Below are 16322 nucleotides of genomic sequence, written 5' to 3' on the forward strand. Positions count from 1 at the left end.
TCTTAGGACGTGGAGATCATGACCTGAGCCAAAAGCACACACTTAACCATGTAAGCCACCCAGACACCCTAGATCTCTCTCATCACATTTCCCCAAAATTCTTAATATTCTTGATTCTCTGAATTCTCATTTCCTCAGAACCATTTATCCATTTTGGATTAGCATCCTGTGAGTCTGAGCATTACCACCACATCTCAGGATTAACCTTTTTGCCCTATATGCAGGTCTTAAAACATCTATATTCTCTCCCAGTTGCCAAGGGAGAGCCCATTAGCCAGTAACTAAGGAAAATCAGAGGACAGGAAACAATCATCTATCCTCTACCTTTAGCAATGATGAGAAGCACCATAGCCTTCAGCAAAACAGTGATTATATAATACTGCCCTAGACAGAACCAGTGGAATCAGCAAGATATCACTGTCAGGATTCTAGAAAATAGGATACAGCCTCTCTGCGTTAGAATCATGATTCATCACCTGTCAGCTCTCTATTAATCCCACACTGCTATTCAAGCTACGAACTACCTGCTTTGAAACTTTTTAAAAATGGGATTGAACTGAGATTCCATGGAATATTTATACTCTACAGGAAACAGCTGTTTGTAAATTTAAGTTATAGTCCACTAAAGCTCGAAGTATATTTCTACTTTAATAAGTGAAAACACAACACTTACAATACCTTGCTCCAGTTTTGTCCATTTTGTTTAAAAAACAGATTCGAGGTACCTTGTGTTTATCAGCTTGCCTCCATACTGTGAGAGTTTGTGCCTAAAGCAAAGAAAAAGGAAGAAATACTCATACTAGACAAAAATAACTGTTACTATGTACGGAACAAACAGATCTAAGAAACTATTATAACATGGATTTGGGCTCTGTTCTAGCACAGAATTAGTCCTGTTGCATTCACACTTCTAGAGGCAGTCACTCTGCTGCTAGTAGGCTAACAAAGCTAAGAATGTAATGAAGTCTGATGAAGAGCAAACTTCAAACTAAGAATACTAATTTGGGTGATTTAGGTTGCTACACAAAGAGAACAATACATCTGGAAGGTACGGAGAGTCATGGAAAGATGCCTTAAAATTTAAAAATGTAATTTTTGTCTGGTTTCACCTTACTTAGTACAGATCAAATAATACTGAACTCCTAAGCTTGCCTGTGAAATATGGACAAATAATACTGAACTCCTAAGCTTGCCTGTGAAATATGGACTTTTGTCTTAATTCATATAGTTTTGTCTTAATTCATATAGTTGTTGTGTCATTAAAAGAATAGGAGTGTACTACAAAAATGCTATTGTAATAAAAACATGTATTTGTGAATGTGTGAATGTTGTTGTAAACTAAAGAGGATTTAAAGAAGAAAAAAAAGCCAGTAACTGTATTTTTTTTTAAGATTTTATTTATTCATGAAAGACAGAGAGGCAGAGACACAGGCAGAAGATCAACCACTGAGCCACCCAAGTGTCCCCAGTAACTGTACTTCTAAGTAGCAATTTTCATATACTTTTCTATTTCACTCCTTTTGATTCTACTTTTTTAAAATATATTTCAATAGTTCCAGTCTATTACAGTATCTGTGCCTAGTGGATCCCAAAGCCCTGAAACAGCATAAAAAGACTAATGTAATGACATTAGCTAAAATAGAAGCCACTTTATAATTTATTAACTAAAATTTATATAGAATAAAAACACTCATCTTAAGTGTACAGTGAGTTCTGATAAGTATAGTATAGCTATCCCAATCAAAATATGGAACATAAGTTTTCTTAAGCTCTATCCCCCAATAACAATCTGTTCTTATATTTGTCACCACAGATTCATTCTCCCTTGTTTTGAATCTCATAAATAACGGCTTTTTTTTGCTCAACATAAAGTTTCTGATACTCATTTATATTGTTGGGTATACCGGTTCATTTTTTCTTTCTCTCTTCTTTATTTTTTTTGGCTAAATTCCTTTGTATAAATGTGCCAGCTGGTTTTCCTATCTGCTTGTGGATGAGCACTTAGATTATTTCTAGTTTAGGGCTATTACGAATTTAGCTACTATAAACATTTTGAACAAGTCTTTAGAGGACAAATGTTCTCATTCTATTGGATAAAGATGTAGGAGTTTCAAGTGCGGAGTCGAAGGACATGTGCAAATTTCACTTTATAAGAAACTACCAAGGTGCCTCAGTAGCTCAGTCAGTTAAGCATCTGCCTTTGGCTTAGGTCATGATCCCATGAGCCCTGTGTCTGGCTCCCTGCTCAGTGAGGAGCCTGCTTCTCCCTCTCCCTCTGCCCTTCCCCACTACTCATGCTTGTTCTCCCTTGTGGTATCTCTGTCAAATAAATAAATAAAATCTTTAAAAAAAAAAAAAAACAATCTGCTAATCTTCTAAGGTATAATTAATATTTTATAGTCCCACCAACACTGTATAGGAGTTGTTCCACCTACAGTGGAACAGTGAGTTGTTCCACCTCAACCAATATTTGCCATCATTATTCTTCTTAATTTTAGCCATTCCTGTGGGTATGAATTGTCTCTTTGTAATTTTAATTTGCATTTCCCTGACAACCAGTGAGACTGACCATCTTTTCATGTGCTCATTGGACCATTCATATATCTTCCTTGGTGAACTATCCACTGAAGTCCTTTGTCCATTTTTTTTTCTTGGGTTGTTAGTTTTTATCACTCATTTGTAGTTCTTCAGATATCCTGGATACAAGTCCTTTATTATACCCATGTACTGTGAAAATTTCAGCACATACTTCCTAAAACTGATATTTTCCTACATACTCAGTAGTGTTAAAGCACTCTGGAAATTTAACATTCATACAATACTTATATAACATGACAAATTTTCTCATAGCCTATAACCTGTCTTTTAATTTTTTAATTTTTTTCATTTTAATAAGATGTAATTTTGGTAAGTTCCAATGAATCAACTTTTCTTCTGTGTTTTTTATGCTTTGTGTCATTAAAAACTGTTAACCTATCCCTAAGCTTGTAAACAAATGTTACTTTTCTTCTAGAAGTTATACAGATGTAGCTTAACACTAGATGCACTCCAAGTTAATAGTTGTGTATGGTGAGGTGGGGAAAGGTACACTATACATTTTCTAAGAAAAGATACTAAAAAATAAACAAAAACTCCCATCAACACCTGCTAGCTAAAAGTCCACCTACCGTTGTAGCAAATAAGTGGTTTCTGTGTCACAAATTCAGAAACTTTCTATTCCAACATTTTCAATCTTGTAAATGCCATCTGTCAATGACTATGAAATTTACAAGAGTCATAATGACAGAAGGAACACAACCATTAGGAAATGAAGTGATTCAGAAAGAAATGGAAATAACAATGCATAATCAACCTCAGACCTCAGGGTCAGGCTTTCAATAACTGTATTATTTCCCCCAATAATTTTACATTAAGAAAAATGTCAAGCCTATAAAAAATGGTGAAAGAATAATACAATAAACATCTTTGTACCCTTCATCTAGATTCACCACATATGAACACTTTGCCACACTTGCCTTTTTTTAAAATATGTACATATACACACATTACATGAGTGACTATGGGAGTGTGCCATTTCGATCTACAACAAAGAGCATAATTAACTGACAGCATGGTCTCCCAAAGCCCAGCTAATGGCTGAGTACAGCAGAAACGCTAATGTAAGCTATTCCTTTAAGACACGTGGAACTTAAAAAAAAAAAAAAAAAAAAAGACACGTGGGACTTCTCCAACAGGTGATTTTGGCTTGAGGATTCCCCATCAATTTCACCAAACCCTTTTGGGAACTGCACTGTAATCTGAGCCTCTTCCTACCCAAACCTTCTTTTATGGTCTCCTAATGGACAGATGTCAGATCTGCCCTGTGGTGTGACTCTTCTCTCCCATTGCTCTTTTCTCTTCTTTATTCTACACAAGCATTTCCCCCAGTAAATCTTCTATATATCTAACCCTATCTTGGCATCTACCGCACAAAGTACCCAAACTAACAATATACGTGTATGTGTGGGTGGAAGGTGAACCACTAGATTAAGATGCACGTATCATGACATTTTGATCCTAAATACTCCAGCCTGTATTTTCTAAAAATAGGGATATTCCCCTACATAATAATTTTCAATCATCACATTCAGAAAAATTTAAGCTGACACAATACTTTTTTCTAATAACATATAGGCCAAATTAAAATTTTTCTGGTTTTCCTAATGATGTCCTTTTTAACTTTCTGGTTTTGGATCCAGGATCCAAAAGATCATATTACATTTAGTTTTCTTGTATCTCTATTTTTTTTTTGTTTTTTTGTTTGTTTTTGCTTTTTTTTTTTAAAAGCAAATTCTTTTTTCTTTTAAGGTTTATTTATTTATGATAAACAGAGAGACAGGCCAGGAGGAGAGAGAAGCAGGCTCCATGCAGGGAGCCCGACGTGGGACTTGATCCCGAGTCTCCAGGATCGTGCCCTGGGCTAAAGGCAGGCGCTAAACCGCTGAGCCACCCAGGGATCCCCGGTATCTCTATTTTTAAAAAAGATTTTATTTACTCATTTTAGAGAAAACACAAGTGTGGGGGTGGGGTGGGGGTAGAGAAGGGCAGAGGAAAAGGGAGAAGCAGACTCCCCAAGGAGTAGGGAGCCCAATGCAGGACTCAATCCCAGGACCCTGAGATCATGACCTGAGCCAAAGGCAGATGCTTAACCAACTGAGGTACCCAAGCACCCCTTCTTTTATCTTTAGAATCATTTAAAACAAAACAGTACCTCAACTTTTTACTCCCAATCATTCACCTTCCTTGCACTTACTTTTTTTTTTTTTTCAATTTCTGAAAAGCCCCATCCAGTTGTTTTACAGAATGTCTTTCAATTTAAATTCATCTGTCTTCTCATGATCAGATTGGGGCCAAGCAGTGTGTCAGGAATATAACATTGGTAAAGTTGTGTCCTTCTTAGTGCATCCTATCAGGAAGCCCATGGTGCCAGTTTGTATCATTTGGAGTTATGTTAATTGTGATCACTTAATTAAGGTATCATTTTTAGTAAAACTTTAAAATTAGAAGAGCTGAAGATGATTCTATATTCAACTAGAAGAGCTGAAGATGATTCTATATTCAACATGGAGCCAATCTTGAGATTATAAGAAAAATGGAGATAGGTATCAGCTAAAAAGTGTGTAAATAACCCCAGTATAATTTATTATAAATCCATTTTTAAGATTCATTCAAGAATTTAATACGTATTAACTGTTGGGAGATAATTCTTCATTGGTTTTTAACCTTTCTACATATTTTGTTAAGAGAGGCAGTGAATGCCTTTGTTCTGGACTATGTTTTTAAAAGATGTTGATATAATCAACAGCTTAGCAAGACAGAGACAGTGTCTCCCTCTGGATTGAAAGGTCGATTTTGCTTGTAACCCTGGAAGATAATATCTGTCTCCAGAGCAAACAGCAAGTAGGTTTACTGCCCATTATAAAATATATGTGTTTTCCAACCACAGGGTTCCCCTGTATGTGCAGCTATCACTTGGCTCCCTTTGGGTCATCCTGTGGAACTGGGGCTTAGGGAACTAATGCAAGATAATATTGATACTCTGGCTATTGCTATTTCATTGCTATTTCTGTGACTAATAAAGTTCTTTGTCTCTGACTCAAGAGTCTTTTGTCTTCTGCCACCATGTCATAAAACTGTGGCAGATTAACTAGTTAGCTCGAAAGTAAGGTAGAAGAACCTCAAGCCCGTCATAGTTCTCACCACAACTTTCCTATTTCCTACAGAAAAGAAACTTTCCTCTTACTATGAAACATCTGAGATCACATATAGATCATACTACAATATTAAATTCCAATTCTTTCACCATAATTTGATTTATATAAACTTCTATCAGGTTATAGTTAATTAAATCTGATACATTCTACTTTAAAAAAAGATAATCATGTTATTGTAGCTTCATTTTACTTTGGCAGTATTTTTACCTCTACACCAGCAGAAGCATCAAACACAGCTACTGCACCATCCAACACTCTAAGGCAGCGCTCAACTTCCAAGGTAAAGTCCACATGACCTAAGAAAAAGATGAGAAACATACACTTAATCTTTAAAAAAGCATGATCCAGCAATCCTACTTTTGGGTATATATTCAAAAGAACTGAAAAAGGAGTCAAAGAAATATTTGCAAACTATGTTCATAGCAACACTTTTCACAATAGCCAAAAGGTGGAAACAACCCAAATGTCCATCAATGGATGAATGGTATAAAGTTTTGTATATATACAAATATGTTACATAGGTAAAATGGAATGTTATGCAGCCTTAAAAAATGAAGGAAATCTTCATATATTACAACACAGATGGATTCTGAAGGACTTCATGCTAAACAAAAAAAGCCAATCACAAAAGGACAAATACTGCATGATTCTACTTATATGAAGTATTAATCTCCTAGATAAAAAAAGGTAGACAGGTAGTTAGTTACAAGGGACAGGAGGTGGGGACAAACAAGAGTAGTTGTATAGTAGATACATAGTTTCAGACCTGAAAGATGAAGTACTTCTGGAGATCAGTTTTACAACAATGTAAATATACTTAACTACTGAACTGTACACTTAAAAATGGTTAGGATGGTAAGTTTTACCTTACATATATATTTTAAAGATTTATTTATTTGAGAGAGAGAAGGAACGAGTAGGGGGAATGGGTTGGCGGGGGGGAGGAACATCCTGCTGAGCAGGAAGCCTGACTTGGGGTTCGATCCCAGGACCCAGAGATTATGACATAAGCCAAAGGCAGACACTTAACTGTCTGAACCACCCAGGTACCCCAATATATATGTTTTGTCACAATTTAAAAGAAAACACATCCACAACAAAAACCTCCAATAATGTAGCATCTCTGCATTGCTAGAACAGTACCATACCTGGAGTATCAATTAGATTGACTCTATACCCCTTCCAATCAAATGTAACAGCAGCAGATTGAATGGTAATGCCTCTTTCTCGCTCTTGAGCCATAAAATCTGTCACCGTGTCTCCATCATCAACATCTAACAAAGAAAAAGACAACACAGTTAAGCTTGATACCAAATACATTTCACTGTGGTATGATATCTACTAGACAGTTTATTTATTTATTTTTTTGCAGAGAGAGAAAGAGAGATACTCTGAAACAGTGTGTGTGGAGTGTGAGCAGGGGTGGAGGGACAGGCAGAGGGAGAGAGAGAATCCCAGGCAGTCACCACCTGAGCAGAGCTTGATCCCAGGATCCTATGATCATGACCCTGGGCTGAAATCAAGAGTAGGATTTTTAATCAGTGAGCCATCCAGGTGCCCTTCTACCTGACATTTTAATTTGCTTTAAGACTGTTTATAAAATATTTGGTTTAAAAAAAAAATTTGGTTTAATATTTATGGCCCTTAGATTAAATAAGTCCTTATTCCAGAAAAAGCTTTTCCAGCAAAATTAGTAATTTTTCCATAAAAAATAATTTTTCTGTAATAATTAAGATAAAATTTGTTTAAATACTTTAATTTTACTGAACTTGATATTCCTTTCATTTTTTTCCCCCTAGTTTACCTTTCATTATCCTTTATGTTCCTCATGGCTGATTCCTTGACAGGGCAATGAAAGGGCCCAGACAGACCTAGATTTAAGTCCCAACTTTACCATTACTACTCTATTATCTTAAACAAGTTACTTAACCTAGTTTGTAAAATATGAATAAAGGCAACCTTGCAGGGTTGCTCTAAGAATGAAATGAGTAAGTAAATGGCAGGTACATGGAACAAGGTAGAGAAAAAATTCCTCCAAAGTTAAATTCTCCTTTTCAAACCCTTTTCATTAAATGTTCCCCCCAAAGGCATTTATTTGTACAAATGAAAATAAAATCTTGGTAGAATTTCTACAGTACAAAGCCATGGATAAAGTTCATCTTGACTACACAAAAGGTCAAATTATTCTGCATTAAAATTCTTGAATTATAAACATTGTATTCTGATTAAACTTATATAGAAGTAATGAAAATGAGCTCATCTTTATCATTCAAAATTCAAAATCCAAATTATCATGGCCTTATACTACCACTACTTATGTCAGCATTAAACCTCTGAAATCCTAGCCAGGTTCACCACTGTTTATGTATGTAAACGTGCATATAAATGTATAATGTACCAAAAAAGGGAGAAACAGCAAGAAATATGGATTTGTCAGGACCTCCAAATATCTATGTTAAAGAATTACATCGTTATTCACAACATAACCAAGCAAACAAGCACCATTAATGAAACAATAACCAAGTAGCTAACCAAAAGTTCTAAACAGTTTTTTAAACATCTGTAGGAGGAGGGAGTACAAGATGACAGAGTAGGAGGACCCTACACCCACCCCAGTCCACGTTTACCACTAGGTTATCACTCACATACACGTCCATTAACTGGAGAGCAATCTGAAGACTAGCAGAACAAACTCCACAGCCCGATGCAGAGAAGTAGCCAGCATGGGAGAGGTTAGGGAAAGCAGAAAGGTGGTGGAGAGGTGCCCGCAGGAGGGAGAGAAGAAGAGAAAGCACCAGGGAAAATAAATCCCTGTACAATCTGGCCTAGAAACCAGAAGGGCTGAATTCCATGAGTTAGTATAACCAGCAGACTTGGAGTCTGGAGCTCTGAAGGTCAGCTGACTCAGCACTAGATGAGCAAGGAGGATGGGCGATAGCCAGGTCCCTGCCCTTTAAGAGGTAAGAGTCTGCACAAAAGGCAACATAGAAGCAACAGATGGCACAAGGGGAAGGAGATCCATTTATTTGGATTTCAGGGCAGATTGGGGAACTTCCCTGGGAACAAAGGAGCTGGCAGGTGGCATTTTCCTCCCCTATTCCTCGGCATTAACACAGAGCCACCTGCCAGGAGAGTGCTGCACAGACACTTGCTACTAACTTGTGAGCAATGCACCATGACCATGAGTTCTCCCCAGGACTCGCCCACTCTAAGTCTGTCATCCCTGGACTCAAGGCAAATTTTTTCAGCATTATGCGTGCCCCACCTAGTCGATGCCTCTGCCTACTGTGCCACCACTGCACTCTGGGGGGATGTGGCCAGGCCTAGCAGCTTGGTGCAGACTTTGTGAAGACACGTGTGCCCTGCCCAACCGCCACAGGCCCCCAGCCACCATGCACACAGACCCACGTGCCCCTTGCTGTGACCTCAGACATGTGCCTTGTGCCAGGCTGCTAACATGTGCTGCACAAATGGCTACCACCACAATGTAGGGGATCTGGACCTAGGACTAGTGACTCCACAAATTTTGAAAGCAATGCTGTACCCGCCCCCTAGCCTTTCTATGGTCATGCCTCCTCATAGCCAGTCTGCCTGGGTCTCACTAACACCCAGAGAAAGCAAGTACAGCTCCCAACAGGGAGAGTCTGTGCAGAAGTCTAAAATGAAAAGGAAAGCAAAATAGTAGGATGCAAGAAACACACAGAGGGGACTCCATTGAAGTGTCACATTCTGCTGAACAGGAAACACTGTGCTGCAGGGAGATACAGAACCTCTCCTTCATGAAGCCACTACTTTAAAGAGCATGAGATTTTAACTGACTTTCCTACCACACAGAAAAAGAACACAGAGATAGACAAAATGAGGAGACAGAGGAATGTGACCCAAAGGAAAGAACTTGACAAAATCACAACTGGAGATACAAGTGAAAAAGAAGTTAGTATACCTGACAGAGAATTTAAAGTAATGATCATTTAAAAAATAAGTAAAAAGTAATGATCATAAAGATATTCACTGAACTTGAGAAGAGTGGACATTATCGGTGTGATCCTTAGCAAAGAAATAAAATAATATTATCAGACATAAAGAACTCAATAAATGAAGTTAAAAATATGATAGATGGAATAAACAGTAGGCTATAAAAAACAGGAACTTACTAGTGACCTGGAGGACAGAGTAATGGAAAGCAAATAAGCTGAACAGATGAGAGAGGAACAATGCATAACAGAAATAGACTTAGAGAACTCAGTGACTCAATCAAGTATAACAACATTCGCATTATAGTGATCCCAGAAGTAGAGAAAGGGGGGGAGAAAATGTATCTGAAGAAAAAATAGCTGAAAACATCCCAAATGTGGGGCAGGAAACAGAGATCCAGATTCAAGAGGCACAGAGACTCCCAACAAATTCAATGCAAGGAGGTTCACACCAAGACACATTAAGAATTAGAACAGAAAAAATAGTGATAAAAAAAGCACTTTAAAGAGAAAAGACAGTTACATACAAAGAAAACCTTATGAGGCTATCAGCAGCCTTTGAGTGGAAACTTTGCAGGCCATAAAGAAGTGGCATGATATATTCAAAGTGCTGAAAGGAGAAATATTTGCAGCCAAGAATACTCTATCCAGCAAGGCTATCATTTGGAACAGAAGGAGAGAGAGTTTCTCAGCCTAACAAAATCTAAGGGAGTTCAAGACCACTAAATTAGCCCTATTAGAAATATAACAGGGGACTCGCAAAGACCACAGTGAAAGTATAAAAGGTAAAAAACACAAAAGTATTAAAAATAATTATTTCTGTAAAATTCAGTCCATATACCTAAGATGTTGCGGGGAGAGGAGTAAAGAATAGGTTTAAATTTTAAAAGAAAGTGAAGGGACGGAGAAACATTTATCATGCAAATGGATGTCAAAAGAAAACTGGAGCAGCAATATTTGTATAAGACAAAACAGACTTTAAAACAAAGTCTATAACAAGAAACAAAAAAGAACACTATATAATAATAAAGGATACATTCCATAGCAAGAGAATATAATAATCACAAAATATTTATGCACTCAACATGGGAGCATCCAAATACATTAAACACTTAATAACAAACTTAAAGGAACTAATTGATAATAATATAGTAATAGGAGCAGATTGTAACGCACCACTTGCATCAAGAGACAGATCATTCAAAGAGAAAATACACAAGGAAACAAGGACTTTGAATGCCAAACTGGACCAGATGTATTTAACAGACACATTCAGAAATTTCATCCTAAAATAACAGAATATACATTCTTTTGAAGTGCACAAAGAATACTGTCCTACTGAGAAGATCACATATTAGGCCAAAACAAGTCTCAACAAATTATAAAATTATAAAAATCAAAGGTATATCACTAATCTTCCCTGATCACAACACCATGAACTAGAAATCAACTACAAGAAAAAAATCTGGAAAGAGCAGATATATGAAGGTTAAATAACACACTTCTAAACAATGAATGGGTCAACTGAGAAATTAAAAATTACATGGAAACAAATGAAAATGAAAACACAACAATCCAAAACTCTGGGATGCATCAAAAGTGGTTTTAAGAGGAAAGTTTATAGCAATATAGGCCTACCTCAAGAAAAAAAAAAAATCTCAAAACAACTTAAACTTACATTTAAAGGAGCAAGAAAAAGAACACATGAAGCCCAAACCCAGCAAAAGGAAGGAAATAATACAGATTAGACCAAATATGATACGTAAACTAAAAAAAAAAAAAAAAAATAGAACAGACCAACGAAACCAGGAACTGGTTCTCTGAAAAGTTCAAAATTGATAAACCTCTTGCAAGACTCATTAAAAAAAAGAGGACCCAAATAAAATCATTAATCAAAGAAGAGAAATACCAATACCATAAAAATACAAACTTTACAGAATATTATGAAAACCTATATGCCAACAAATTGGACAATTCATAAGAAATGGATGGATTCATAGAAACATATTATCTCCCAAAACTAAAGCAGGAAGAAATAGAAAATTTGAACAGACCAGTTACTGGCAATGAAATTGAATCAGTAATTAAAAAACTCAAAAAACAGACGTCCAGGACCAGACCGCTTCACAGGCAAATTCTACCAAACATTTATAAAGGTAATACTTATTCTTCTCAAACTGTTCCAAAAAATATAAGAGTAAGGAAAACTTTCAATTTTATTCTATGAAGCCAGTATCATCCTGATACCAAAACCAGTAAAGACACTGCCAAAAAAGAGAACTACAGGCCAATCTCTCTCATGAATATATATGTAAAACCCTCAACAAGATACTAGCAAACTGAATCCAATGTATTTTTTTTTTAATTTTTATTTATTTATGATAGTCACAGGGGGAGAGAGAGAGAGAGAGAGAGGCAGAGACATAGGCAGAGGGAAAAGCAGGCTCCATGCACCGGGAGCCCGATGTGGGATTCGATCCCGGGTCTCCAGGATCGCGCCCTGGGCCAAAGACAGGCGCCAAACCGCTGCGCCACCCAGGGATCCCTGAATCCAATGTCTTAAAAAAATCCAATTGGGGCAGCCCCAGTGGCGCAGCGGTTTAGTGCCACCTGCAGCCCGGGGTGTGATCCTGGAGACCCAGGATCGAGTCCCACATCGGGCTTCCTGCATGGAACCTGCTTCTCCCTCTGCCTGTGTCTCTGCCTCTCTCTTCGCTCTCTCTGAATGAATAAATAAATAAATCTTTAAAAAAAAATCCAATTGTATTAATCCAATGTATTAAAAAAATCATACATTCCTAGGATACAACAGTGATTGAATATCTGTAAAACAATTAACATGATATCTCACATCAATAAAAGATAAAAACTATATAATCATTTCTTTTTTTTTTTTTTTTTTTAATTTTATTTATTTATGATAGTCACAGAGAGAGAGAGAGGCAGAGACATAGAGGGAGAAGCAGGCTCCATGCACCGGGAGCCCGACGTGGGACTCGATCCCGGGTCTCCAGGATCGCGCCCTGGGCCAAAGGCAGGCGCCAAACCGCTGCGCCACCCAGGGATCCCTATATAATCATTTCAACAGATGCAAAATAAGCATTTGACAAAGTACAACATCCATTCATGATAAAAATGTTCAACAAGGGATCCCTGGGTGGCTCAGCGGTTTGGCGCCTGCCTTTGGCCCAGGGCGCGATCCTGGAGTCTCGGGATCAAGTCCCACGTCGGGCTCCCGGCATGGAGCCTGCTTATCCCTCTGCCTGTGTCTCTGCCTCTCTCTCTCTATGTCTATCATGAATAAAAAAAACAAAAAAAAAATGTTCAGCAAGGTAGGTCTAGAGGAAATATACCTCACATAATAAAAGGCCTTATATGAAAAATCCACAGCCAACATTTTACATAATAGATAAAAACTGAGAGTTTCCCCACTAAGGACAGGAACACGACAGATGTATCTACTATCACCCCTTTTATTCAACATAGTACTAGAAGTCCTAGCCGCAGCAATCAGACAACATAAAGAAACAAAAGGCAACTAAATTGGTAAGGAATAAGTCAAACTGTCATTACTTGCATTTGACATGACACTATACATAAAAAAACCCTAAGCACAGAGTTGGGCACCTGATGGGATGAGCACTAGGTATTACACTGTATGTTGGCAAATTAAATTTAAATTTAAAAAAATCAAACAGGATCCCTGGGTGGCTCAGTGGTTTAGCACCTGCCTTTGGTCCAGGGTGTGATCCTGGAGTCCTGGGATCAAGTCCCACATCCGGCTCCCTGCATGAAGCCTGCTTCTCCCTCTGCCTGTGTCTCTACCTCTCTCTCTCTCTCTCTCTCTCTCTCTGTGTGTGTGTGTCTCTCTCATGAATAGAAATAAAATCTTTAAAAATAAATAAATAAAATTTAAAAATGAAACAAAACAAAACCCTAAAGACTCCACCACAAAGTCAGGTCATAGGATACAAAATCAATGTTCAAAAATCTATTGCATTCTTACAAACTAATAGTAGAGCAGCAGCAAAAATTAAGAAAACAATCCCATTTACAACTTATAATTGCACCAAAAATAAAATACCATCAAATAAACTTAACCAAAGACATGAAAGACTTGTACTCTAAAAACTATAAAACGGGGCAGCCCGGGTGGCTCAGCGGTTTGGGGCCATCTTCAGCCCAGGGCGTGATCCTGGAGACCCTGGATCGAGTCCCATGTCGGGCTCCCTGCACGGAGCCTGCTTCTCCCTCTGTCTGTGTCTCTGCCTCTCTCTGTCTCTCATGAATAAATAAAATCTTTAAAAAAAAATAAAAATAAAAACTAAAAAAGATAAAAACTATAAAACGCTGATGAAAGAAATTCAAAATGACACAAAGAAATGGAAAGATACTCCATGCTCAAGAATACTGTTAAAATGTCCAAAATGCCTAAAGTGATCTACATATTTAATGCAATTCCTATCAAAATATCAACATTTTTCACAGAACTAGAACAAATAATCCTAAAATTTTTATGGAACTCAAAAAACCCTAAATAGCCAAAGCAATCTTGAAAAAGAAAAGTAAAACTGGAGGTATCACAATTCCAGATTTCAAGTTATATTACAAAGCTGTAGTAATAAAAAGTATGGTACTTGGCGTAAAAATAGACACATAGATCAATGGAATAAAACACAAAACCAAATATATAAATATTATATAAATATAATATAAAACTTAGCATTTGACAAAGGAGGAATGATTATCCAATGAGGAAAAGTCTCTTCAATATATCATGTTGGGAAAACTGGACAACCACATACAAAGAACGAAACCAGACCAGTTTCTATCACCATACACAAAAATAATCTCAAACAGAATAAAGACCTAAATGTGAGACCTGAAACCATACAAATCCTGAAAGAGAACACAGGAGGTAATTTCTTTAACCTAAGTTTTAGCAACATCCTTCTAAATATATCTCCTGAGGAAAGGGAAATAAAAGCAATAATAAACTAATGGGACTACACTGAAATAAAATGTTCTGTGTAGCAAAGGAAACAACAAAACTAAAACACAACCTATTGAATAGGAGAAGATATTTGCAAATGACATATTCAATGCTGGATTAGTATCCAAAAATATATCTAAGAATTGATACAACACCCAAAAACAATCCAATTAAAAGATGGGTAGAAGATGTGAACAGATGTTTCTCCAAAGAGGACATACAGATGACCAACAGATGCATAAAAAGATGCTCAAAATCACTCTTCATCAGGGAAATACAAATCACAACCACAATGAGCTACTGCCTCACATCTGTCAGAATGGCTGGGCTCAAAAACACATGAAAACAAGTGTTGGCAAAGATGTGGAAAAAAAGGAATCCTCTTACACTATTGGTGGCAGTACAAACTGGTAGAGCTACTGTGGAAAACAGTTGGGAGGTTCCTCAAAAAGCTAAAAATAGAACTACCCTAACAACCCAGTAATCAAACTACTGGGTATTTACCCTCAAAATACAAAAACACTAACTGAAAGGGAAACATGCACCCCTACGTTTATTGCAGCATTATTTACAACAGCCAAGATATGGAAGCAATCTAAGAGTCCAACAATAGATAAATGAATAAAGATGTGGTGTGTACATACATACACACACACACACACACACACACACACACACACACACACAGGAATAGTATGGCTATTTGTGGCTTTCAGCCACAAAGAATAATGAGATCTTTCCATCTAAACACAGATGGAACTAGAGGGTATCAGGCTAAGTAAAATAAATCATACCAAGACAGACAAATACCATATGATTTCACTTATATGTGGAATCTAAAACAAACAAAAAGCAGAAGCAGATCCATAAATACCATGAGAACTGACAGCTGCCAGAGGCAAGGAAGATAGGAGGATGGCAAATGAGTTAAGGGGACTGGAAGACTTCTGGTTACGGAATAAATAAGTGCTGGTGATGAAAGGTACAGCATATAGACTATAGTTGATGGCGTTGTAATAGTGTTGTGTGGTGTCAGATGGTAGCTACACTCATGGTGAGCACAGCATAACATACAGAGCTGTTGTAGAAGCAGAGCTGTAAAAACAAACCCTAAGGACATGGGGCTACATATTAAATAAGCCAGTCACAAAAAGACACTCTACGATCCCACTTACATGAGGTATCAAATTAACAGAAAGAGTGGAATGGTAGTTTCCAGGAGCTGGGCAGAGGAAAATATGTGGAGTTATTATTTAATGGGTTTAGGATGGGTTACACAAGATTAAAAAGTTCTGAAGACTGGTTGCCAACAGTATAAATATATATAACACTACTTAAACGTGCACTTACAAATGGTTAATATGGTAAATGTTACATGTTTTTTTAACACAGTTAAAAAAAAGGTAACTTGAACATTACTTGTGCCACCTCATCTGGACCCTTGCTTCAGGGATATCAGCTGGGATGTGAGGGAAGAATTAAGATCATATTTGTGTCACGACAAAGGAAGCCTGATAATGTTCCATGTTTTGCTGTTAGAGCAGTAATTTTATGAAAAAAGCATGTGTTCATGTTTTGGAAACTATCACCATGAATGTTCTT

At 37.1% G+C, this 16322-nt stretch overlaps 1 protein-coding gene across 6 annotated transcripts in view; it reads right to left on the minus strand.

Annotated features, from left to right (window-relative positions):
• Positions 1-16322, minus strand: part of GFM2 (GTP dependent ribosome recycling factor mitochondrial 2) — a 58322-nt gene that overhangs the window by 30552 nt on the left and 11448 nt on the right. For 5 of the 6 annotated variants that reach the window (XM_077898185.1, XM_077898186.1, XM_077898187.1 and 2 more), the window contains 3 exons: positions 6902-7027; positions 5961-6049; positions 679-767 (listed from right to left, as the gene is read on the minus strand). In XM_077898185.1, coding sequence (XP_077754311.1) covers positions 679-767; positions 5961-6049; positions 6902-7027 — 304 coding nt within the window. Of the gene's footprint in view, positions 1-678; positions 768-5960; positions 6050-6901; positions 7028-8398; positions 8586-16322 lie in introns of those variants that run through there. The other variant, XM_077898189.1, reaches the window with a different exon arrangement.

This window comes from Canis aureus, chromosome 5 (assembly GCF_053574225.1).
Source record: "Canis aureus isolate CA01 chromosome 5, VMU_Caureus_v.1.0, whole genome shotgun sequence".
Taxonomy (NCBI): Eukaryota; Metazoa; Chordata; class Mammalia; order Carnivora; family Canidae; genus Canis; species Canis aureus.